Below are 23,448 nucleotides of genomic sequence, written 5' to 3'. Positions count from 1 at the left end.
TCGGAGCTCTTTCCTCTATATTATTTTGGCAGAAGATGTGCGCTATTTTCCGATAACTGCACAGCTCAGCAGCAGCCTTGCCTCTGTTCTGAAAAAATACTTGAAGGCTACTTCAAATGCTACTTCAGCTGTTGCTAGGCTACGACTTCTCCTACTTGTTAGAATTGTAAAGCATGTACTGAACTAACAGAGATAATAGAAACACAAAGGTTGTATTTACAGCAACACAAAGACATCCATTAATACCTGTTGAGGTCTGTATCTGGGTATGTTTTGTCAAAAGAAAATCTCATCCTGAGTCTCTTAATTTTCCTGAATTGGACTGGGTGTTAAAATGCTGAAATGAGGTAGTTGAAAGTAGCAGATGTCTTAATTTAAAAAGAGAAGCAATAATATTTTATGTGCTCAAGTTAAGTCGTGATTCAATTACTAGCATGTGCACTGTCCATAAACACAGATCAGCACCATGCATATTGGCTGAATTAATCGCTGTGATGCCTGTGGTGCTCCACATGAATGTTAGGGTTGGCGTGATATGTGAAGATTTCAAAATAGTCATTTTTAATTCAACAGCAGGGGAATGAAAATATATTTGCAGGGACCACCGCATTTCATGTGCACACGTGGATTAAAACAATTCATATTTTGCCGTATTCTAGTTTGAAACCAGACAGAACCAGCTAGCCAGGAAGCTACATTAAAACAAAAAAGCTAATAGAAACCTTTCAGCTGTAAAATGAACAAGTACTAGTAAATGATCAAAGTACAGAACCCATAATATGTAATGGGTCTTTGTGGAGAAACCACCAACCAAATGATAATCTACTTGCTGGACACAGAGTCATGTCGACACAGAACTGGGAAGTCAAGCTTTTCTTGGGTTTAACACAGCAAAGGAAGGACAATGAATACTCATCAGTTGCACTAGGTTATTCACCTAGGTCAAATCTTATTCTTATAAATATCAAGAATGTAAAAACAGACATAAATTAAACAGCAGCTCTGATGTCGTCACTAATAGCCACTACATTCAGCAAATCATCCAATTACGGTGGGTATTTCTTCATAATGTAGAAATAAATAGCATCTAATTTTGGTGAGCTTGATGTCTTTCTCATACACAGCAGCAATCAAGACACTTCAGCTCACTTCATGAAAACTTAGAGGCTTTGCAGACCAGATTTGCAACCAGCTAAAGTAGTTGACCTGGTTATCATAGTATATGATACACAGATTTCAATGTATTTGCTGTACACACTGCATTAGCAAATACTTTTTTTTTTGCTGAGTTCTACCAGGTGTAGATGTGCTTTTTTTTTTTTAAGTCGGCACGTTTCGGCTTTCATCAACTGAATACAGATTACCTTTTTTACCACTTCTGTTCCATCAAGGTCATACATCACAGAGAGACCAAACCAAAGAAACTGCGTGTGCAGGCAGATGGTTTCATAGGAGAAAGTTAAAAGCGTATTTCCATCAATCCACACGAGGGAATAAAAGTAAGGTGGGGAAAACACAGATAAAAATCAAAACTAGACTCTGGCATTTTTACACCAGGCTGTACAGCAGACTGTGGTAAGGTTTAGCTTTACAACCGCTCAAGTTGTGTAGATCCTCTGGCTCCAAAGCACAACTCTAAATTTACAGCCTAATAGGGAACGTTCCTAAAATAAAATGCTGACATCACATTCCCTTTTACCGCCATCCTATTAAACTGGCACATTTCCCAGCAGCTAGTTTTTGTCTTTCAACCACATCTTTTTGTTTTGTTTTTTCTTTTTCCCCCGGTATCACTGGTTAAATTGTCAAATGTATCAATGCACTTTTGGGGACATGCTTTCCCTGAATTTCTCTTTTGCAGATCTCTAACTTAATAAAGCTAACTGGATACATTTTTGATCAAACTCAAAATATTACAACATTAAGGTATTTAATCCAGTGGTGGCTTTTATGCCTTGGGTCTGATCAATTTCCCATCCACAAATAAACACTTTACTCATAGTTACTTACTCTTCCATTGGCTTCTCCTTTCCACCAGCCCTGGTCTCCACCGATCTTGCTGTAGATTTTGACAATGTCGCCTTCTCGCAGTGACAGCTCTCTCATGTCTCGCGCTGCAAAGTTATACCTGGCCACTGCTGTGCTGACCACTCGAGGTGTAAACACTGAAAATTGATAACAATAGGAGTTGAGCCATAGTTAATTAACTTAATGGCACACCGCTGAATTCGCAACAAGAGTTATTATTTACTGGTATTGATGAATATTCATGTTTATGTATGAGGGTGACGGTTGTAAGACGAGGTCACACTGAACATAATGGTAATAATTAGTTGTGAAGAATGTACAGAGGCGAGATGGTCCGGTCAGTTTTCAGCGTGACACGCTGTAGCCACAAAATGACAAATGAGCAGGACAACTTGTTTCATCACTGGAGAGGAAATTGGTTTTCTTTTCTTGATTTAATGAGGAAATGTCATCCTGAGAAGAACTACAGTGTTCTTGTTAATGAAAAGAGTGCCACAGAGAAGAAGTAATGAGGTCGAGGTACATAGGCTTATTATGTAATTACAAGAGATGCGGCGCGAGGACACAAGAGAGGCAGCGGGGGAAAGGAAAGGATAAGTAGATAGTACCTGACCAAAAGGGGGCTTGGCTCTGAGAGGAGGAGAAGTTGAGGCCCTGTGGACTGAGGAAGGAGAAGTTGTAGGATGCACAGGTGGCTGCTGAGAGGAGGACAGAGAGAGAGCGAGACAAGGGAGGAAGTAAAGCTGGAAAATGTTTGAGGTGAACACATGCAGAGGCGAAGCCAAAGAAGCAGAAAGATAAAAAGATTTTGGATTGAAGCTTTGTGTGCCTGTGCGTTCGGTTCTCATTATATTTAATCTTAACCATGAAGGTGTTGCAATTTGACTGCTTTAAGAGTGTGAATTTATTTACAAAGTCTCAAACAGAAGCAGCGTGGGAACTCTGTTGTTTTTTAGAAAGAGTCTGTTCTGTTCCTATTAGTGACATTATTATTCAGTATTACACCAACCTGCAGAATAAATTTTGGTGTTATGTTTATTTAACTGTACAATTTACATTATATTATATTAAGAAAAACATATAATGTCACTAATAGGCATTACGATGACAGCCCAACTGAAGGTTGGATTAACAAGACTTCATCATTTGTGACAACTGATCAAATGCTGCTTTCCATTTTTATGCAGACGGCACTGTTATCTATTATTTACAGTAGTGAAAGCCTTTAAATAGCTGCAGTCTGCGTTTCATGTTGTTCCCATTTAACTCAACTTAAATGGAGGAAAATCCAAGGTCATGCTATTTTCAAATTAAGAGAAAGATAAAAGCTGCTAAAAGGGCTGAAAGTGAAATTATCACAAGATATTAGTATTTAGTATTATGCATTGAATTTTTTTATTTAAAAAGGAGACAGAGAGCTAAAACTTACATTAAGATTCTTTATTTTTTCCCTCCAGGCAATGAATACGCTGCTCTTTATGAACACACTCAAGAAACACCTAAAGAAGCTGGACACTATACCAATGTTCCTCATGTTTTACTACCATTTTATGTTAAACTACCATCCAATTGGTTGTTTTTTGCTTTTTTTTTTAAAATATAAAGACATAGTTTTACAGCCTCTAATTTCTAATATTTTAAAGACAGAGGTGTTGATTATGCTGCTCTTTTTTCTGGAATAACCACTTTTAAAGGATTGAAAAATTAGTACTCTTGTTCACTGTGATATCTCTTGGAGATACACTGAAATTTATTTGAAATTGGACCTTTTTTGTTCTTGATGTATAATTGCACATGATCTTGATTTTGTGCTTACTCACTTGCACTTTGTGTCACTTGTGTGTATAAAATCTCTGCAGCTCTCCATGCCAGGTCACACTTTATTTGATTTGATTTTTTCTCAAACTTATTTTTCTCGAATAGATATTTACCTGAAGGTCTACAAAAAGCTAATAATACAGAGTGTGACAAAGCTCAAATAATCTCAAACAGCTTTTTTGATATTGAGATCACTCAAATGGCCTGCACAGCCACCAGATCCGTCACAGCCACCAGATCAGTCACCCTTTGGGATATTCTGGGACAGGAAATTCCCATTGTGAATATGCATTTGAGAAATCTGGAGCAACTTTGAACCAAAAAGGAGGGGCCAACCTGGAACTATGTAGCAAAGGAGTTAGCACTGGCCACTAAATCTATAGAAAACTGACTGTCTTCCTCTTATCTCTGGATTTTCCTGGACTTGGAACAGAATTCCTTTTTTGTGGAATATTAGACAGAGGGACCTAAAATTGTTACAACTTGTTGAAAGGATCAAGAAAACAGTAGTAGTAGTAAAAGGTGACATCTTATGAAGCTCCACTGAAATTCACATGAAGCCTGAGCTTTTTGTTCTTAATATGTCATTACGTACGATATCGATGTCGTGGGGCCTGTGTGTCACGTGTGGTTAATGTAGGGTCCTATTATTACAGGGCCTTTACGTTACAAAGCGCCTTAAGGGGGGCTGTTGTCATGATTTGGCACTACAGAAATAAAACTGAAGTAGTTGTGCTATTTATTTTATATAAAATAAAATAATTATTTTATATAAAATAAATAGGGCAGCTATATAATATAATATATATTTTCCAGCTGCTTCAATTGTTGTTGATTTGACTTATCAGAAAATGTCTGTGTGAACTCCATAATAGAGTTTTCCAGATCGAAAAGTAAAAGTACGTGCTTGGAAACAGTCAAGGATAAAACAGAGGAAAACCATTATTAGCAAAAACTCCAGTTGTCTCCATCCGTGTACAACTTCAGCCAAAACAGGAGGAGAAATGATTTCACTATACTGGCCAGTTGGGTCTTTGTGAAGAGCGAACAAAGTGAGGCCAGTGTAGGACAGAAGCTAGCGCAAAGACACAGCCAGTATTCATATAGTGTAATGGCCACGAAGGGCAGCCAATTCAGTCATTCCAAAGGCTGGAGTTAGCTGACTTTCTCTTTGTCACTCTCTTTATCATTTCACACTGCTGCCCTCCTACTCTGCCCAGCTGCCCCTCTGGCCTCCATCTTTTTTTTGTCTGTATGAGTCATGAGAGTCACTGGCCTTGGGAAAAACAGAGGACAGGGGAAGACAAAGAGAGTGGGAGGAAGTGTGTCTCATTTATTTTACCCCCTTCTTACAGTATCCACAGCCACAGTGTCATGAAATTGAATTTGTACTGGACCAGTGTATTTTGGTAACAGAGAGTGAAAAAGGTATTTTCATAATCGTGCATTGAAGCAGGTAGACATTATTTGACATGCAATGCTCCTTCAGTCTCCATGCAAAAACACTGACACTAGCATTTGAAGATGTCTGTGCATGTCTCGTTAGAGCTTTGGGTGGTTCCACTCAGCTTCCAGTGGGCATTACCCAGAGCTCATTAATGGAAATGAGGTCTGTAACATGAGTCAAGTGGTAGAAAAGTTAAAGCCACAAGTCATAGTGTATTTAAGAGTCAAGTCCAAAGCCAACCACATGTGATTTTATATGGGAGAGACATGGCACTAAAAAGAATCCTGAATAGAAATATCTGAATAAATCTTGTACCTACTACTCCCTCCAAAGGGCCAACCGTCTGCTTTATAATAGCTGAAACAGAACAGACAGAAGTGATTCCAAAATCTATACAAGTTTTTTTTCTTGGCTTACTGCATCCATAATGTAAATTAGTCTCGTATTTGTTCAAATGCCCTTGCGGGATCAACCAGATATGTTGATTCTGTTGGCACACTGGATTGAAGTGGAATTTAACTCTTGAAGGTGCTGTAGAAAACTTTATAAAACTTAAATATCATGAGGCAAAGTCACCTTTTTTTTATTAGATTTTTCTGGTTATTTATGCAGCTTTTTATTAACGTTGCGGCCGTCTCCTTATTCATTTAGAGAGGGGCTTAGTGTTAGCCTGAATAAACTCCCAGGTGCTGTTACGAAGATGCCTGCCAAGGAGTGAAACTTGCTTCTAAAAGAATGATGGATATTTTATCTGAAGATGTTCTCAAAACTTAGCTTCATCAGAACCACACTGATAAGCATCGTGGTCACTTAATCTATACTATGAAGCCACATATTAAGTTACTTGGATTAAGTTATCATTAACACGGAAGGACAAACATTAGGGTCTCTTTCACAACCGATAAACATCAAACCTTGCTCTGCCAAAACGCTTACTGACTATCATTTATCAGCTGGCTGTACTTAGCTGTTCATTGCTCAAGGATCTAATATGATTTTCTGGTACTAACAGATTGTGTTGTTTGCAGAGTTTGGCTGCTATGCGGTATCAGAATGGCTGCAGAAGTGGAAAGTAAAGTATTGGAACAGAGAAAAATTCAAAAGGTTTACCTGGTGAGCGTGTGTTGGCCCGCGTAAGCGAGCGTTCTCTCGACTTGTAGGGGTATTTCAGTGTGGTATCTAACAACTTGAAGCTTTCTTTCAGCGAATGAGACTGATAGTACTCCACAAGCTCCTGTAAAGTAACAGGATACAAAAAGGTGAACTTTTCTGCTTTCACATTGACAACAAGCTCCTATGGGTGTTTCTGTGTTGGCAGTTCATTAAATGACCTTTTTTCTTTTTTTTAAACAGTTTAATATGACTTACCAACAGACTTTCAAACTTCTTTGCCTCGGTGATGTGTATCCAGCTGTCTTTTTCAATGACTTTGATGTGCTTTACTTCATCGTTGAATCTGTAAAGAGAAATCACCAAGAACAGATGTTGTTTTTCCACTGTTATCGATTTTCTTTATCCATATCTTGCATATTACTGTTGAGCCTGTATTCTCCTGTGCCCTTAACTTAATGTGTTCTGCTGCTCCACACATTTCTTTTTCAGTATATCTGATTGAATAAGATGGAAATTAAGTATTTTTTCTTAAAGTTAAGACTTCTTAACAGATTTGTTTACTTAATTATATCGAGCCTGGTCCCCACAGTCACTCATCACCTGAGTTAGACACAAATGTGTAAATGTGCATTCCCTTTCTCAACCCATCATTATATGACAACTCCAGTAAAGAACTCGTGGATTTTTTTTCCTCTTGAGAATGCATCGTCTCATTGAAAAGGCACAAAAAAGGAAGGATTAAAAAAAAAAAAAAAAGCAATTACTGAGTAGTAATTAGCTGGAGCTAAAAGATGCACAGAAAAAGCTGACTAGGGCTCCCTGTGAGAATATTTATTCCCCATGAGATATGGATAAAAACCTTCCCTTGACATTTTCCTCCCCTGTAAGATCTGAAATACTCACTTGATGCTGATGGCGAACCTCTCCGCCTCAGCTGTCCTCTCTCTGATAAGGTAGGTCCCACTGCAGTGGGATTTTAAAAGGTTGTCTGCCTGCTGCCGCTCCATGTTTCCTGCAAACCTACAGAAAAAACAAAATTTAGAGGTCACTGTTTTTTTTGTTTTAAGTTGTTTCATCAAATGACACTCTAAAAGCTTTAAAAACACTTAACTTCAATCACCCATGTAGTAATTAATCTTTTGGTTAGGGTCAGCTTGCTTTCAATTGAACCACTGCTTTGAGATAACGCTACAGTTTAACATTAACAGATCTGCACTAATTACAGGATATTGACCTTGGGCTAATGGTACCTTATAGTGCACAGGCCCATTAAATGCACAGTTATGGGTCTTACCAAGGATATCCATAGTAGTCTGCATCCCTTGAGGACGACCGGCATGACTGGAAGGGCTGTCGCACATAACAGACACCGTTCATTAAAGAACACAGCACAGGACTAACTGACATGCACATGCATAAACTCGTCCACTCTCAAATCATACACGCTGTAATCAGTCACAACCCACTTTACAGGTGTATGGGTGCATTACCTTTGGGTCCAAACAAGGCTTTACATAGGAACTGGGGAAAAAGCCGCTCTTTTGTGTCTGTATCAGCTTTCCCTGTAAGACAAACACAAGGTAAGTTTATTTCTAGATGTGAAACAAAACTGTGCTTACTTCAGGCAAAGAAATACTTTAGAACATCTGTGGAAAAAAAAGGGAAAATGGGTAATATGTAGTTTAGTGTAGATACAGAAAATTTGGAAATCCTAAGACACACTGAAAAATTTGTAGGGTTTATAGAGGAAAAACTAAAACTAAGAACTATATTTCCTCCTTGCAAGTAATCATTGTTAAGTAAGACTATATTAATAAACCAATATCTGAAGCAGAGATTCTTTAGTTTATTGTGTATAATGTGAAACAGTGTTACGTTGGTGCCTCCTAGTGGTGCCAGTTTATCTGCACTGGATTCGTTTTGTCAAAATTTAAAGTAAAACATTTCTGAAAGACGATGTATTCACTTGGAGCTAAATAAATATTACACGCTATGCATCATATTTTCGGTGCTAGATGTTGTATGTACAAACTTTCCCCATCAAAGTCAGACAGAGGATGAAATGACTCCATCTTATGCCTGCAGCAATCGATTTTAAACTCTGCACACCTGCTGACATCACACTGAGAGATTAAACTGCCATGCTGTAGAGGGATAGCCTACTGTTATAGCTAAGATCAATTAATGTCATCAGAAAGTTGCCCAGAGTCACTTCAGGAAAAGCCAGCCTGATATTAGAGTCGGTGATTCAGCAGGAATGCCAACAGTTCCTGGAGCAAACAGTGTCACAGTTCCTATCATCCAGACTAATTCACTGCAGAGGATCCTCCAGGTCTGCACGTACACCTCTTCTAATGTTCAGCTAAAAGTGATTTATTTCCATTGGTGAAGGTGCAAAGAAGTCTTTAACTTCCTCTAAGATTTTAGAACAATTTTAGGCAAGCGTGGCTCAGTTTATCATTCAAACACTCTTTAAAGTATCCTGTGGTATTTTAGTGAGACGCACAAGCCAAAGCGCTATTAATTTAAACTGACAAGGTGACAAGGGGACTCTGTTTACAAGATGTGCGCTGGAATATGATGATGATTTGCAACTACAAGAAAAATTATCTTTTTTTGTAGCATGGGGGGAAAGAAAGCACTTAGGGATTTGCCTACTCCACAGCAATTTGAATTAAAGGCATTTTGGGGTATGTTACTGTACTTGTTCACCACCAGAGGGATAAGATTGATAGTGCTTTCTGCAGCCTGGTTAGAAAACATGAAAAGAAATGACGGAAATGGCTCCAAAGGCAACAAAACGCTCAGTAATTAACACATATATCTTGTTTGTTCAATCAATACAAAAAAAACCTGTGTGTGTAAAAACTAATCTACAGTTTTACAGGAGGTTGTGTGCTTAGACTTTAGCTTTGCTGATTATAAGACTCCACCAAAGTCATTGCAATTGTCCAATAAAACAAGGTTTTTGTCCAGATCCAATAATAGCGATCCTATATGCTAACTATTTCAATCTGGAAGTGCCGGTATTTGAACAGAGACAGAACCTTGACTTATGTTCTACACTTTCTATCTCACAGGTAAAAAAAAAAATTGAATTTAACATGAGAATCACTGATTCATTTCAAATCCACTATGTGAGGTGCTGTGCCAACATCAGCTGTCTTACATAACAAGCTGCGTGTGTCAAAGTGAGGGATGGATTGATTTAAAAATGATTGACTACTCTACCTCCCACCATGTGATATCCGGGTCTCCCTTCAGAAGCTCGATAAAATCTCCTGTTTGGAAACAGAGAGGGGTCTTCCCCGGAGGCACCGGTGTGCCATGGTAGTTCTTCACTGCCACCATCTTAGGACCTGCAATAACAGTCAGTGTCCAGTACATTACCGCTTCCAGCTTCTCACTAATAAAAAAGTCCACTGACATTGAGAAAACAAAAGCTGTAGAAGAGTTGTGAAAGAAACGATCAGATTCTGCAAGTGTATCTCTACTGTACTTCTGCATACTCTACTAATGCATTTATATTGTGAAAAGGTTACTTTTTTGTAATATAATAGAGAAAGGTAAACTTTTACATATTATATTTTCATTAGCTGGATTGGAGTATTGATGCTTATTGACAGACTTATTGGCATATTTAATTTTGGGTTTGCACTAGTTACTATTCAAACTATATAAATAATGTGTATCTCGCGTTCTACTTCGGTACATGCAACCACAGTCACAGGCAAGACTCCTAGCTTGACAGTTGTCCAAATGATAGTCGACTCCCTCCACGAGGACGTAACACCACACAAGGTCATTGCAAAAAAGCCTGGCTGTTCAGTGCTGTATCAAAGCATATCAATGAAAAGATGAACCGGCCGGGAAGAGTGCCTTCACAAGAGTGTCAAGTCCACTCAAGAAGAGCTTCACACCAAGTGGACCGAGGCTGGAGTCAGAGCATCAAAAGCCACCACACGTAGACCTCTTCAGGATCAAAGCTACAACTGTTAAATTCCTAAAATCATGCCACTCCTGAAACAATGGAAAACATCAGATGCATCTTACAAGTACCTGGTTTAAAGAGAAAAAGAAGTGGACTGTTGCTCAGTGGTCCAGGTTTTCTTTTGATTTCAATTAGAATCAAGGTTCTAGAGTTTGGGTGAAGGATGGAGAGGCACACAATCAAAAGTGTTTGTGAAAACCTCATGCTAGAATTCAATCTTTGATTATTTAGGGTGCCATGCCATCTGCTGGTGTTGATGGTTGCTGCTCTACTCTGTACTATCACGTAAAAATTCAATGCAACCACCTACTAGAGCGCTTCAGGTTTCCACCTGACAAAAAGTATGGAGCATATTTCCTTTTTCACCAGGAACTAGGAACTCCCACCGCGCCAAAGCTAGTATTTATTGGTTTGCTGACTGTGATATGCTGGGTTTGACTACCCAGGCAACTGACGTGACCTGAAACCCCACAGAGAATCTCATCTTCCTCAATCAACAAACTGAGGAAGATGAGACACCTGAAGCCAACTATTAAAGGAATCTGGGCTTCCCTAACAGCTAAGCAGTGACACAACCTGATCACCACCAGACTACGCCAGACTGATGTAGCAATTCATGGTAAAAAAGCCTCAACCAAGTGCTACCTTAACAGAAATTGTTCATTTCTGTATTATACGTCGTTTTTTTTGATTGATCACAAATAATTTAATAATTTCAGATGCTGGAATTCTGATAATTTTTTAAAGCCACAAAAAAATCGGTATTAAACTATAATCTAGCTCGAAATAGTTCACTTGTGATGTGAACATGTGATGATACAGAATACATTAAAGTTTACCTTTTTAAATCCAATTATAGGAAAACAAAATAAAACCTTTTCACAAAATTCAAATTTTTTTAGAGGGATTAGTATAGGGTTAGTATTGTTGCTGCAATGGCGCTATCCACTAGATGGCAATAGAGAGCCGTGCTATTTAAGCACAGCTACAGCCAAAACAAAGTTGACAGCTGACAGAATATTCAAATGTTAGCTCTTACCAGGTGATAATCCAGGCTCCTACACAACAGAGACAAATATCTGATTATTGATATTGTTAATAAGTAAGCAAAAAACATCACCTTTTATCCTTTTGTGGTAATTATTCAACAAAGAAAGATGGTGACAATTAGAGAAAGCTGTTGTATATTGAGTGAAAAAGAAACTACTCACCAAGTCAAGAGGATCTGAAAAGAGGAAATATTGAAGATTGTCAAAGAAGATTCACAAGAAAATATTTCACCAAGTGGATCCATCAGCACTTGACATCAGCATGCCAAAATGTACAGCATAGCTTCATGCAGACCATTTTTTTAAGCTGACTAACAGCAATGTAGTATGACTGGTTTCCTGTGAGCGTTAAACAGCAGATAAAACTGAAAGCATCAAACTATATTGTTACAGTCCTGCTCTGTGGTCCTTATTATACACACACTAACTTATTTTAAGAATTTATTTGATTAATTATGACCTTCGACTATCAAAGAACTTGATTGGTTCATACTGAACCTCACTCAGCAGTTATTAAATTGGCTCAAATTTGAGAAAATAGGCCACAATGATTTTCTGAATTCATGTTGAGTAAATATGTTGTCAGATACTGCTGCTAAATCCACTGACACAATAAAAAAGCCTGCCTCCCTTTTACTGCTGCATAAAGAGGCCTACAAGCAGGACAGGGGTCATCAAATTACAGCAGTCATCATTGCATGTCCGTGACATATGTCACACAGTTTTTATTGATCTATTTTTATCATTTGCTCACTACTTGACCCTCACAAAGTCATCTGAATAACATCTTCTATTAAAGAGGAAATACCTACTTATTTTACAAATGGTGATCACTTCTAGACACTCTTTGTGAGCTCCTGTTCCACAGCGAGAGCAGTAGTAGCCCTGATAGAAGATGCCCCTTGAGGACAGGCGCGCGCACACACACACACACACACGCACACAGAGAAACATGCACTTTAGTAATGCAAACAGGAAGTGGCTGAGACACAAATTAACCTCCTGTAAGAACAACACACAAGGGGACCTGCTGCTTGTTCCTATAATTGTTCCAACTGCGAATCCACATCCTCCATCATTCCCGTTCTGTAATTCTTTAAAAATCACCAAATCAACTGGCTCAGTTTAAACCGTGTACTCCTGAAGTTTATTTGTTACGGGTACTGTAACACTGCATGCATCGCACGCTGCCAAGTTGAATAGTAAGTGCCATAAATCACGATGGGATCTGCTGGGACTGCAGCAGTAATTAGCATCTAGCAGGAAGAGAGAACGCTGGTCCCTGCTGCCATCGGCTCTGTGAATTTAGGTCAGCAAAGCCACGCAATTTGTGGGTCAATACACAGAGTGGGGTTTAGCCGGCTGACTCTAATAGAGGTGAAAGTGGTGATTCAGTGACACGGGCTATCCCACTGCAGACGAGCAGCATTCTCACATGAGAGAAGGTGTACTCAGGAACACTGTGGGTGGTGCGGGGCCGGGAAATGTTTAAAAATAACATCCGTCAGCCGCAGTCACACTTACTAGAATATTTTCCAAGGAATGCTTTCACACTAATGACGGGTTATGCGAGCCAAAAACATATTCCCTCTGTGATTTAAGTCTGTTTGTTTGTTCACTACCAAATGCTACTTAAATTATTTATTTTTATATTTGTACTGCTGTAGTGTATACTCCACTCCAAGGGTATTTTTTTTCTCCTCTGTTTGTGGTGTACAGAGTCAAAATTACAAAAATTGTGTTGTTGTCCAAATACTTACCTAACTGTAATAACTTTTGTGTGCTTTTATGAAAAAGTGAAGCCAACGTGGGAGTAGTTGCAAAAGGTCTCCTGGCAGCAGTGCTTCTTTGCCAAAAAGACCATCAGCTCCCTGGTTTTGTGTTCTCAGTAAACACTTCCCTGATCATTTTATTGGGCTCAGTTGCTATTTTCATGACACTCTGAATAAAACATTAAGTCTATTTTGTAAATTATAAGTCAGGGAATCAGAGAGGAGGATTATCCAGGATGCTCGTTGGTTAACAAACTGTCAATCACAAGTGATTAGCCACAGAATGTCCTCTGTTTCTGCTCATCTGCTGACACATGTGGTTTCAAAACACCAAGATGGTGACAGTGAAAACATTGAACTTCCTTTTTTGTGCATCATAATTTATTAATAATTCTGCCGTTGCATATTTTGGACATACAGTGTCTCTGCTTCATAAAGTTTGTCTGGATAAGTAACACATAAAAATGCTGTTGCTACCAAATGCTGACATAACAGTCACTAGAGAGTCTGGAATAAGGATGTATTCGGTGTGCATTATTAACGGCACTAAAGATACCAGCGCTGGGGTTGTCAGGGTCATTACCTCAAGAGCATCTTGCAGGCTCGACAGTTGGTATTCTTATCAAATGTGTGCATTTCAAAGTTGTGCTGATTAGCTGTGGCTCTCTCTGGCTTGATGTTGGACCTAGATAAGTAAATAATATGGAATTAAATAAACCAGTTAAACTGAGGATACCTAGGATTCTTTATTTTTTCCCATGCTACTGAAAAATAACATGGCAAAGACAATTAGTCTCACATAAAATACATTTTATCCAACTAGTCATACTCACATGGCCATATCAAATTGCTCCATCCACTTCCTCTTTGTTTCCTCAGTTTTGCAAAAGAACTGGAAGCCCTGCTTCCCTTGCAGATGGATCAGGTAGAAACCATAAGACCACTGGTGAGAAAAAGTGAGTGTTGAACAGATGGCAGAAAAAGGTTTGTGGATGGCAGACCGAGATAAGAAAGAGGCATGTGATATCAGCAGTTCCAACAAATATATGGTCAAATCAAGTCAGACCTAAAAGATCATCAACATGCTTTAGCAATTAATTGGATAAGACGCTGGTCACAGACTCAGACTGTGCATATGCAATCAAGGTATTACATCCCAAAAATCACCACAGCCAAAACAAAAACAAAAAAAAAGCCACTATGAGAAGATGTGTTAAATAAGGGGATCATTTGAGCTTACCATTTTTCCACAGGACTGGTAAGCATGCAAAAAGAAAGACACCAGAGAAAGACCCAGTTACACATGCAAACATGTACGCACGCATGCAGATCCAAAAACAAAAAAGCCATGTTAGACCGGATGCCCAGTGCACTGCAGTACGTTTTCATGAATCCTAAATGATCTTCATTGCATTTACATGATTTTACAAGCACGAATGAACACAATGCACGTTTGACACAACAGTGTATTACCCCATCTGAAATCACATCAGAAATTACCATCAGCAAGCTCCTTCAGCTCAAGGGCAACATTTGTAATGATTACACATGCCGCTTCATCGCCTACACCGGCCGGGCCACCTTTACAAAGATCTCACTGACGAAATTGCTCTGTCTCATTTCAAACCGTGATGTTCTTACCTTTTTCATGTCTCTGTTGTTCGTCGGGTCATCCGACATTTTATGATTTTGCAGCTCAATAATCTCTTTGAGCTCATAGCTATAGCCTTTCCTCTTGCAGACAATGACCACTTTATCAAAGAGGAATATATACCTGAAGACAATCATACATTTTTATTGAATATTGGCAGCGATAAAATGTTGCTAAAGGTTATTATAGTTTAGTTTTACTATAGAACTTGGACTCACCGGTCCTGTTTTGTTCGGTTCGTAGAGGAGCACACCTTCAGTTCTCCATCTATCTTTGGCCTCCCGTACTCCTCCAGCTTCACCTGCTGCTTAGGTTGCAAAAAACAAACAAACAAACAAACATAAAAAGCAGCCTACTAAACCAATGGATTCTGCAATTTTTAATAAATAATTTTGCTAGACTTTTAATTTCAGAGAGAATTAATATCCACGATAAACGATGATTCTCCATCCTCCCTTTGACTTTTTTCCAAAGTCATACCCAGTGGCTACATGTATAAATTATTCAGAGCACTTTTACTGTACGTATTACTGTATATGTGGCACATGTACAAACCAAAGCTGAATACTGACTTGGCATATCAGCAAGGAACAACAAAAGAAGTTGTGATAGAGAGATAGAAAAACGAGAAAAAAGGTTGGTGCTACACAAAATATTAAAGTGAGCAGTTTGCAGTTTACATAAATGAGTTATTAAGGGAATTATCATGGCTGAGGATCATGGAAGCACTTTGAAAGATAGAGGTGTTCTGAGGAGAGACTAATCATTCTGTCGAACTTCAAAAACACCTGTTGATAACATGCCAGTGTGTTGGCATGTATATATTAAAGAACAACCTTTAAAATGTTCTTAGCTGCTCAAAAGATAACAAGTGCAAGGAAAGTGTGGAGTACTTACAAGATTTTCTATTGAACTTTGGAATTCGCTGATTTTTTTCAGTGTCTCATTGTCTCTCTTGACTTCATTGATGTACATGGCCAGGTCCTGGAAGAGCCAGACATTCTTTCAGGCATCTGCTATTTCAAGCTGTATTTACAACACTTGAGCAACACAGTGGCTGTATGTAATTATGTAGCTTTAGCTAAGAGGGTGATTCTGCAAGATTTTTAAACACACACCTGCATAGCCTCCAGAGCCTCCTTCAGTTGTTGTCTCTCGGGTCGGTCAGTTGAGTGACTCAAAAGTTCCTACGGAGAGATTATTTTGTTAGAAAAATGTTCTTGTACTTTGAGAAACTGTAAAAACCAAACTCCAATGGTGTGTCTGTTTGTCTTGGCAAAATTTGACAACTGCACACTGCAGATCTGAAATCATTAACAACACATTAAAAAGTACACTTTAAAACTTGAGTGCAAGCGGAGAGAGCAACCAGCCAAGTTCAGCTTGTTTTTTGCTTTACTAGCCCCTCCCCCTCCCCCAGCCCCAGATTTCTGTTTTGTTTTTGTTTTTTATGCAAAGAACTAAGATAATAATGTACACAATTAGACTGCATTGCAATTTTGTTTTAGAGCTGCTTTCGAGCTGTGTACAATACAATCTTATGACTGGTTCAGATTTTGAATTCTGTCTGATTATTATCTAAAAAAAATAATCAAAACTAAGCCTGAGGCAGTAAAGTTTCTGCCAAATGCATTTTTCTGCATCTAACATCAACAATTTTAACTTGCCTTTCTGGCCAGTATTACTCCAGTTTAACAAGTTACTTTGTTTCTTTGGTGTCTTTAAGTTAATCAAATGTGAAAGGTAAATATGCAAGTTTTCTTGCTTGCACTTAGGGGTAAAGATTTGCCTGTGGTTTGGTAGGCTGGTCAGCATATATGCTGGTTAGCTTGATAAAGTAGAGATTGGTCAAAGTTATGTTGTAAAACAACCTGCTACTCATAAAGGGGTTTACTGTTCAGGTGCTAGGAAATAACACCGTATTTAATAGTGACCTCCACATTAATGCCAGCAGAGCTTGGTGACCTCTGAACACTAATCATTCGATCATGTATTGCTAAATGTTTGTGTAATTTTTTCCCAAAAGTTTACTGAATTTTAAACAAAAATATGATGACGTGAAGACTGCAGCGACACTTAAAGTATTAGGAAACAACTTTATTATGTGACCAAGTGGTTCTGGCTGATTGGTTAATTGGGTAAGCCACAGCCCAAACAGGTTCTGGACTGAATCACTACAGATTAATCGTTTTGAGTAATTGAATCTCAAAATTACACAGAAAAATGCCTTAGTAAATATAAAAATAAAGTAAGTACAGGAACTTTTTAAACAAAAACACAAATATGAGTATGGCAATCTGTGCAATACCAGTTGGAGAAGGGAAACCCAGAAAGATTCAGCGTTTATTAATGGCATGGCAACTTGCCTTTACAGCAGCCCCTGTTACTGCTCCATAACCCAGTGTGAAACAAGGGAGTCAGTTAGTTTTCATATTTAAAAATTTTTTTAAGTTTCTGTTTATTTCATTAAGCACTACAGTGATGTTTTCATGGTAGATTTCACTGCTGGCAGGTACCAGCATGGAGTTAAAAAGAAGTAAACCATCTCTGTTTGAGGTTAGCAGTATGAAGAGACATTAGCTGCTAGCTGCATAACCAACAATAATTTCCAAACTATCAGCAACTGCTAGGATTACTTAATGTGCATGTGAGGTTGTGGGAAAATAAAAGAATAAAACACTGTAAGCATAAGGTGAAAAACAAGTCCGGATGTAAATTAGGAAATAACCATAGTACTTCATTTAACTCATACTAACATACCCATAACATAACCATGGATCATCCGTCTGATATTTTGAAGCTATTATGCTATTACACGGACGAGATCCCCTGTTTTTAGGTCTTCCAATTTCAAACTAATAATGAGCTTCAATATACGGGGCATTTTCCTCACTGGCTTTTCATGCCTACTTCAAATATTATCAGCAAGTGATTGACAAACAAAACCAAGAAAAAAGTGCTTTCATCTGGGCTCCACCTGTAACTTGTATTATCTAAGTAACCTTCTGCTCCTTTAAAGAAAGAGGTGCATTACATTTGCAAAAGAAAAACAGTTGTACTGCAAAACATATACAGCAAAATGTATAGCACAAGATCATGTTTTAAGTTTTAATTGTTGAATTTGCTCTATGAAGTTCAACTATCATAAAAGAATGAAGAAAAGAGCCATGCACAGTATCATCAAATAGGGTTCACACTCTTGAGATGATATCTATATAACAACAACTGTAGATGTACCCTTCAGCAGGACTGAACACGCACATACCCAAACCAAAACAAGCCTTGTCAGTCTGACATGCCCTGAGGCCTCAGTGTGCAGCAGTGTTTTACTGCAAAGCTGCAGGAAGCAGTGAAATGGGGTGTATTTAATCTGATTATTGCACGGTTGATTTGACCTCAGTGGCTCAGTGCCACTCCTGCAGGGGTTCGATTCAAACTAATACAGATGCCACGGCGCTCTCTGTGTGGACCTACAATCATAGCACCTGACATTTTTGAATTAAAGGACACAGAAAACTCAACATAAACGATTAGTGAATAATGTGCAAAGGCAGACACATCAATGAGGTGTATTAAGTTAAAGTCCACAAAGCAATATGTGTTGCCTCAGTGACACTTCAAATAACAGCTTTTTAAAAGGGCAGAAAAGAGTTTGTAAAATAGGTTAATGTGACAAGGGTACAAGTCTGGAAAATCATAACAACACTGACCAAATCCAGACAGCTGACATTGCCATTAGACACGGAATAAAAGAGAGAGGTGTTATGCATCATTTGAAATCAGAGCAGAGATGAACCATAGCCTCCCTGACGAAGTCTCAAGAAGAAAATCTTACAGTGAGGATCTGCTTTTCGGGATGGAAAGCTATTAACTTTCTGAAATATATACAGCACAAATCATTGAACTCTGAGTGTCAAAAATGTCACATACAAAGTTCTTTGAAGTGGGTGCAGCATATACTGTATTTCAAGGATTTAGCAGCGTCTGAAGCACGTGCTGATGAGTGGTGATTTGACTTCGAGTTAGACTGTGATGCCAGATTTGGTCAAATCAAAAGAAACCTGCGTATTCCTTATTTAGCTTAGCTTAAGTGTAGAGTCAATTGCGCCGAGAGTGAAAGAAACAACATGTTTACTGAAATCAGAAAACACCTTTTTCATGTCTCTGTTGTTCGTCAGGTCATCTGACATTTTATGATTTCTTATGGAAGAGACGCATCTTTTCCCTGCAGAAGACGGGGTTTTTGCACCTCAAACTATATCTGAAAGTTAGCAACATACACTGGCTGTGCCACAGAGACATAGCAGCACAGATGTTTGAGATAAACTTTTGAAAGGTAAGAAGTTAAAAATAAAGCACGTGTGTATGATATCACACGGCTATTTAGCCAAAATCTTAATGACATTTGAATGAAACTGTGTAAACACATAAACAGGTTTTACAGATTTGGATTTTACCTTTAGTAGGAGGTGATACTTCAGCACCCTCTGCATGGGAACTACCAAAAGATCTTGGAGCTTGAACTTTCCTTCTTGCACTTTCATTGTACATTCCTGTGGAAGAGTGACACAAGCAGTGGCACAGTTATTACATGTTGCATAATACAGCATTGTAGATTTCCTACAAACAAGTATTCATTTGTTGTTTAAGAATACACTGTTGTGTTGCTGCTGTTGCTTCCACACATTCACAGGGCACTCCTTTAGCAATGAGGCCGGTTTATTCTTTCAGGGCACAAAAACTCTGGTTGTGCCAGCTATTTGTGACACAATTACGCAGCATACTGAGAGAGGACATCCTCTGACAAATGAGTGCATATCCCTAAATTCTCTCTCGGCTCCATAAGAAGCGCTCTTTTGTTAGTATTATCCTATAAGGTTCCCTCACAGTGGTGTCTGTGTACATCTTTGTTCACTCGGTTTCTTTAAGTGTGCAATATCAGCAAAGCTTATCCTGTTTTACAAACAGTACTTTTCTATACTGAGCCAATAACAGGCTGACTTAGCCTTTTACAAAGCTCCTTTATTTTGAATGGGGTATCTCAGTTACTACTACCCTGTGTAGCTATATGTATTGCCTTTTGTGCTCATCAGCTCTAGGGCCCACTTGTCCTCCCATTCTAACTGCAAATGTGCTTTAATCCCGCTCTATCCTGCATTCCTTTTCTAAGGATTTTCAGTCTGTATAACATCACAAAATCATAGCAGCATACTGAGGGGGAGATCTTGTTGTATACATAGATTCTAAAAATGTCCCAGATTTACACAGTAAAGGTTCCTTTTCTCTTGTTTCATCTTTTCCTGTGCACAAGGAAATTTAACAGTACAACCAAGATCCACCACAACCCCTGTTTGGTTAATATTCCGTTTTGTTCAGTATAACAAAATGTTCTGAATTTTTTAAGGCTCTAGGGGCAAATATGCAAATTACATCTGACTTCATTATAGGTTCTGCCTAACAAAGGCAAAGCTTGGCCCCACTGATGAATTTATTTAAGTCATTATTTAGTCATTGTCATTGTTTATTCAACAGTAAATTTTACTTTTGAGTTGGGCTTTGATTGAAACGGTCATATTCTAAAGCAGCTTATTTTGTTGGTACAACTCTTCAGAGCATGTACTGCAAGTCTGGATTGATATAAAATTTTAGATTTGAGTATACTTTCTAAAAGAAATACTGCATCACTTTGTCCTTTTTCTGTAGTTGGCACACAATGAATTTGGTAGTAATGCAATACACCGAAATATGTTTCTCTTCTCCTGTGGTGTTTGCACATGGTGCATGGGCAAAACACTAGCTAGAATGCCATATCAAAACAGGTGGACAAATATCCAGCTGCTGTAATATAATAATGTATCTCCACACACTGGTGCCAGGAGTCAGCAGGAACATTTAACAATTTGTAAATATAATTTTGCTGACTATCACACTCTGGAACCCGGTGAGCTTTTTTGACATGGTGCATTAACCTGTGGAAGCAGCCATTAGAAGACAGGCACATTGTGGTCATAAATGGATGGACATGATCAGCAAAAATACTCAGGTAGGCTGTGTTTTTTTTTTAAATGACACTCAATTGGTACTGTAAGGGGTCCAAAGTGTGCCAAGAAAATGTTCCCCACACCATTAGTCCACCACCACTAGCCTTAGCTGTTGGCACAAACAGGATAAATCCATGCCATCTTCTTTTTGAAGCGAAATTCTGATCCTGTCATTAAAGTGTCACAGCAGAAATCCAGACTCACCAGAGCAGCACATGGTGTGGTCATCTGATTTAAGGTTGGTCACATTTTGGATTCAGAGAAGATGTTGCATACCTTGGTTGTAACATGCTTTTTTCAGTTACTGTTGCCTTATTATCAGCTAGAAAACAATCTGGCCATGATCTCTGCCCTCTGGCATGAAGAAGGTATGTTCACCCTGACAAATGCTACTCACCACATATTTTTACTTTTTTGTGTCATTGTCTGCAAACTTTGGAGATGGATGAGTGGTAAAATCCTAGCAGAGCATCAGTTTTTAAAATACTCAGACCAGATAATTTGGTACAAATACAACACCTTCTGAGTACGACATTCATTTTAAACGTGTGTAGAGATGAATGTTACCTCTACTTTAATCCTGACATCTTCCCGTGTGGCTATTAGCTCGTCCAGTTTCTTCTGGGCATTCTCCATGTGGCTGCAGTACTGACCATAGATCAGCAACCTGGGGATGTGAAAAACTAATTAATCCAGTTACTCTGTTACAACTCATCCTCATTAAGGAATCCACAGAAGAAATATGAGGAGACTGTATAAAAATGTTTACAGCTGATACTCTCAAAAGAAATAGTACAAGGACACAAACATTTACAAGTCCCAGAATAATCTTGAATACAACAAAAGCAACTTTTTGAAATGTTAGGCTTTCTTATTAAAGCTTTTTTATTTTTAAGATCATGACTACATCCACTCACAAATGTCCCACTGTGCCCTTAGAAATGCTGGAGGTCCAAATAATAAAACATTAATGTTTTTAGGAGACAGTTGAGATTATAATTTGCATATTTTTGCTCGTCCTCAGTGAGGCAAAGAGCAAGTGGGCCCATAAACCTCCGTGTGGTGTTTGCAGTCTAAAAATAAGAATTAATAAGGACTAATAAGTCTTGTGTTAACATCTAAAATTACGAGATTTATAATATCTTTGTTAAAACACAGGTAAAAAATGTCTACAATTAGCTGTAAAGTAGAATCTTTTGGTAGTATATGGACCTTCAGGCAATGTATTCATTTTAAGTTTATTAATATAATTTGGGAAGTCACGTTAAGAGTCATTTAACACTAACGGGTACAGATAAATGCATGTGTGAATAAATGTATTATAATTAATGTATTATAATTAAAAATATATTCACATCCAAGGGAAATATTTGAAGGGGTGGCATGCTCTTGCCAATAAGCTATAATCATAGCGTACTAATGAAAGTCAGGGCTTTATATCAGTTGGTTTGCAGAGCTCCTCTTATCAGTGTGTGAGGGGAAAACAATCTTTTAATTTTGAGTAGTGAGGATATGAGAGCTGAGTTCATTAGATATTACAATGGGACACTGACATAGATCTACGGGTTCAGCTGGGAGGGAGTTCAAAGTCATCTTGCCTGGAGGATGCCACTGCACGTGGCAAACATTCTTTGCACTTACTCAGTCAAAGTAGGGCACTGGCACAGGCTGGTATAGTGCAACCCACCCGCACAGCTTGGTAGAGTTGGCACATAGGCCTCTTAATCTGAATCTTAAGCGAGCGAGGCGGTGTAGAGAGCTGGCACCCTGAAGTCTAATCAAGCCTCTGATAGCTTTGAATAACAGGCACTAAAAACAGACCATCCAGGGAACTTTGGTAATGATGCAATCAGGAAACAAAACTGGTTATGCATAGTGACACATATTATGTATTTATTTTATATTTAACTTAAGGTTAACCATTTCTATTCATGTTTTTTAATCAATAAGGATACAAATCTTTGGAATGACAAGTCTGTTTAAATTGTCATTAATGGGTATTTCAAAAATTCTGCATGCAGTGTTCCCAAAACACAAATTTCAAATATTAGAGCAAAAGTCTCTTTTAAAATGATTAATTGCTCTCTTCCAGTGGCTCTAAAAAAAATTCATGGCTACAAAACTGTTTTTCAGTTATGCAACTTATGCCAGATGTGAAACACTGAACATCTTCACCTTAAAAGCAGCATTTCTGTCAAACCCATTCACCATGTGATTATCCTCTGCTCTGCAGAGATCAACAAGAGGTGATCACTGGAGTTTTAACTGGAGCTCAGACAGAGGTTTGAATAAGGCCCCCTCCTGCAGGCTCCAGCTATGGTTAAGCCCAGGGGCCTGTTCTTCGTACCGCGCTAAGTGAGTTAGCTGGATGAGATTGTTGACGATTTCGCGTGATCCTGGATCGTTCGGTTCCCCGAAGCCCATCCGGGACTTGCTGTCATAGCAACAGAGCCGTAAGCGTAAACCTGCTGGGGAGCAGGTTTACTTTATGTAAACAGGATTAGATCGCGGCCACGCAGGTATGTCCGCGTCATTCAT

General features: G+C 38.5%; 1 protein-coding gene across 7 annotated transcripts in view; it reads right to left on the bottom strand.

Moving 5' to 3' along the window:
- vav2 (vav 2 guanine nucleotide exchange factor) overlaps positions 1–23,448 on the bottom strand; it is a 196,877-nt gene that overhangs the window by 2,852 nt on the left and 170,577 nt on the right. Inside the window, exons 9-28 of one of the 7 annotated variants that reach the window (XM_080861482.1) lie at positions 21,478–21,577; positions 19,327–19,422; positions 15,988–16,056; positions 15,767–15,853; positions 15,088–15,176; positions 14,860–14,992; positions 14,459–14,473; positions 14,052–14,161; positions 13,802–13,903; positions 12,259–12,347; positions 11,609–11,622; positions 11,437–11,455; positions 9,638–9,765; positions 7,897–7,968; positions 7,701–7,756; positions 7,310–7,426; positions 6,662–6,749; positions 6,404–6,527; positions 2,637–2,726; positions 2,011–2,165 (exon numbers count right to left, since the gene is read on the bottom strand). In XM_080861482.1, the coding sequence (XP_080717608.1) occupies positions 2,011–2,165; positions 2,637–2,726; positions 6,404–6,527; positions 6,662–6,749; positions 7,310–7,426; positions 7,701–7,756; positions 7,897–7,968; positions 9,638–9,765; positions 11,437–11,455; positions 11,609–11,622; positions 12,259–12,347; positions 13,802–13,903; positions 14,052–14,161; positions 14,459–14,473; positions 14,860–14,992; positions 15,088–15,176; positions 15,767–15,853; positions 15,988–16,056; positions 19,327–19,422; positions 21,478–21,577 (1,753 nt within the window). Of the gene's footprint in view, positions 1–2,010; positions 2,166–2,636; positions 2,727–5,608; positions 5,651–6,403; positions 6,528–6,661; positions 6,750–7,309; positions 7,427–7,700; positions 7,757–7,896; positions 7,969–9,637; positions 9,766–11,436; positions 11,456–11,608; positions 11,623–12,258; positions 12,348–13,801; positions 13,904–14,051; positions 14,162–14,458; positions 14,474–14,859; positions 14,993–15,087; positions 15,177–15,766; positions 15,854–15,987; positions 16,057–19,326; positions 19,423–21,477; positions 21,578–23,448 lie in introns of all 7 variants that reach the window. The other 6 variants (XM_080861483.1, XM_080861486.1, XM_080861484.1 and 3 more) reach the window with 6 other exon arrangements.

Source organism: Rhamphochromis sp. 'chilingali', assembly GCF_963969265.1.
Source record: "Rhamphochromis sp. 'chilingali' genome assembly, chromosome: 2".
NCBI classification, from domain to species: domain Eukaryota; kingdom Metazoa; phylum Chordata; class Actinopteri; order Cichliformes; family Cichlidae; genus Rhamphochromis; species Rhamphochromis sp. 'chilingali'.
Note: the sequence above shows the minus strand (reverse complement) of the source record. Positions and strands in the feature narration are given on the sequence as shown.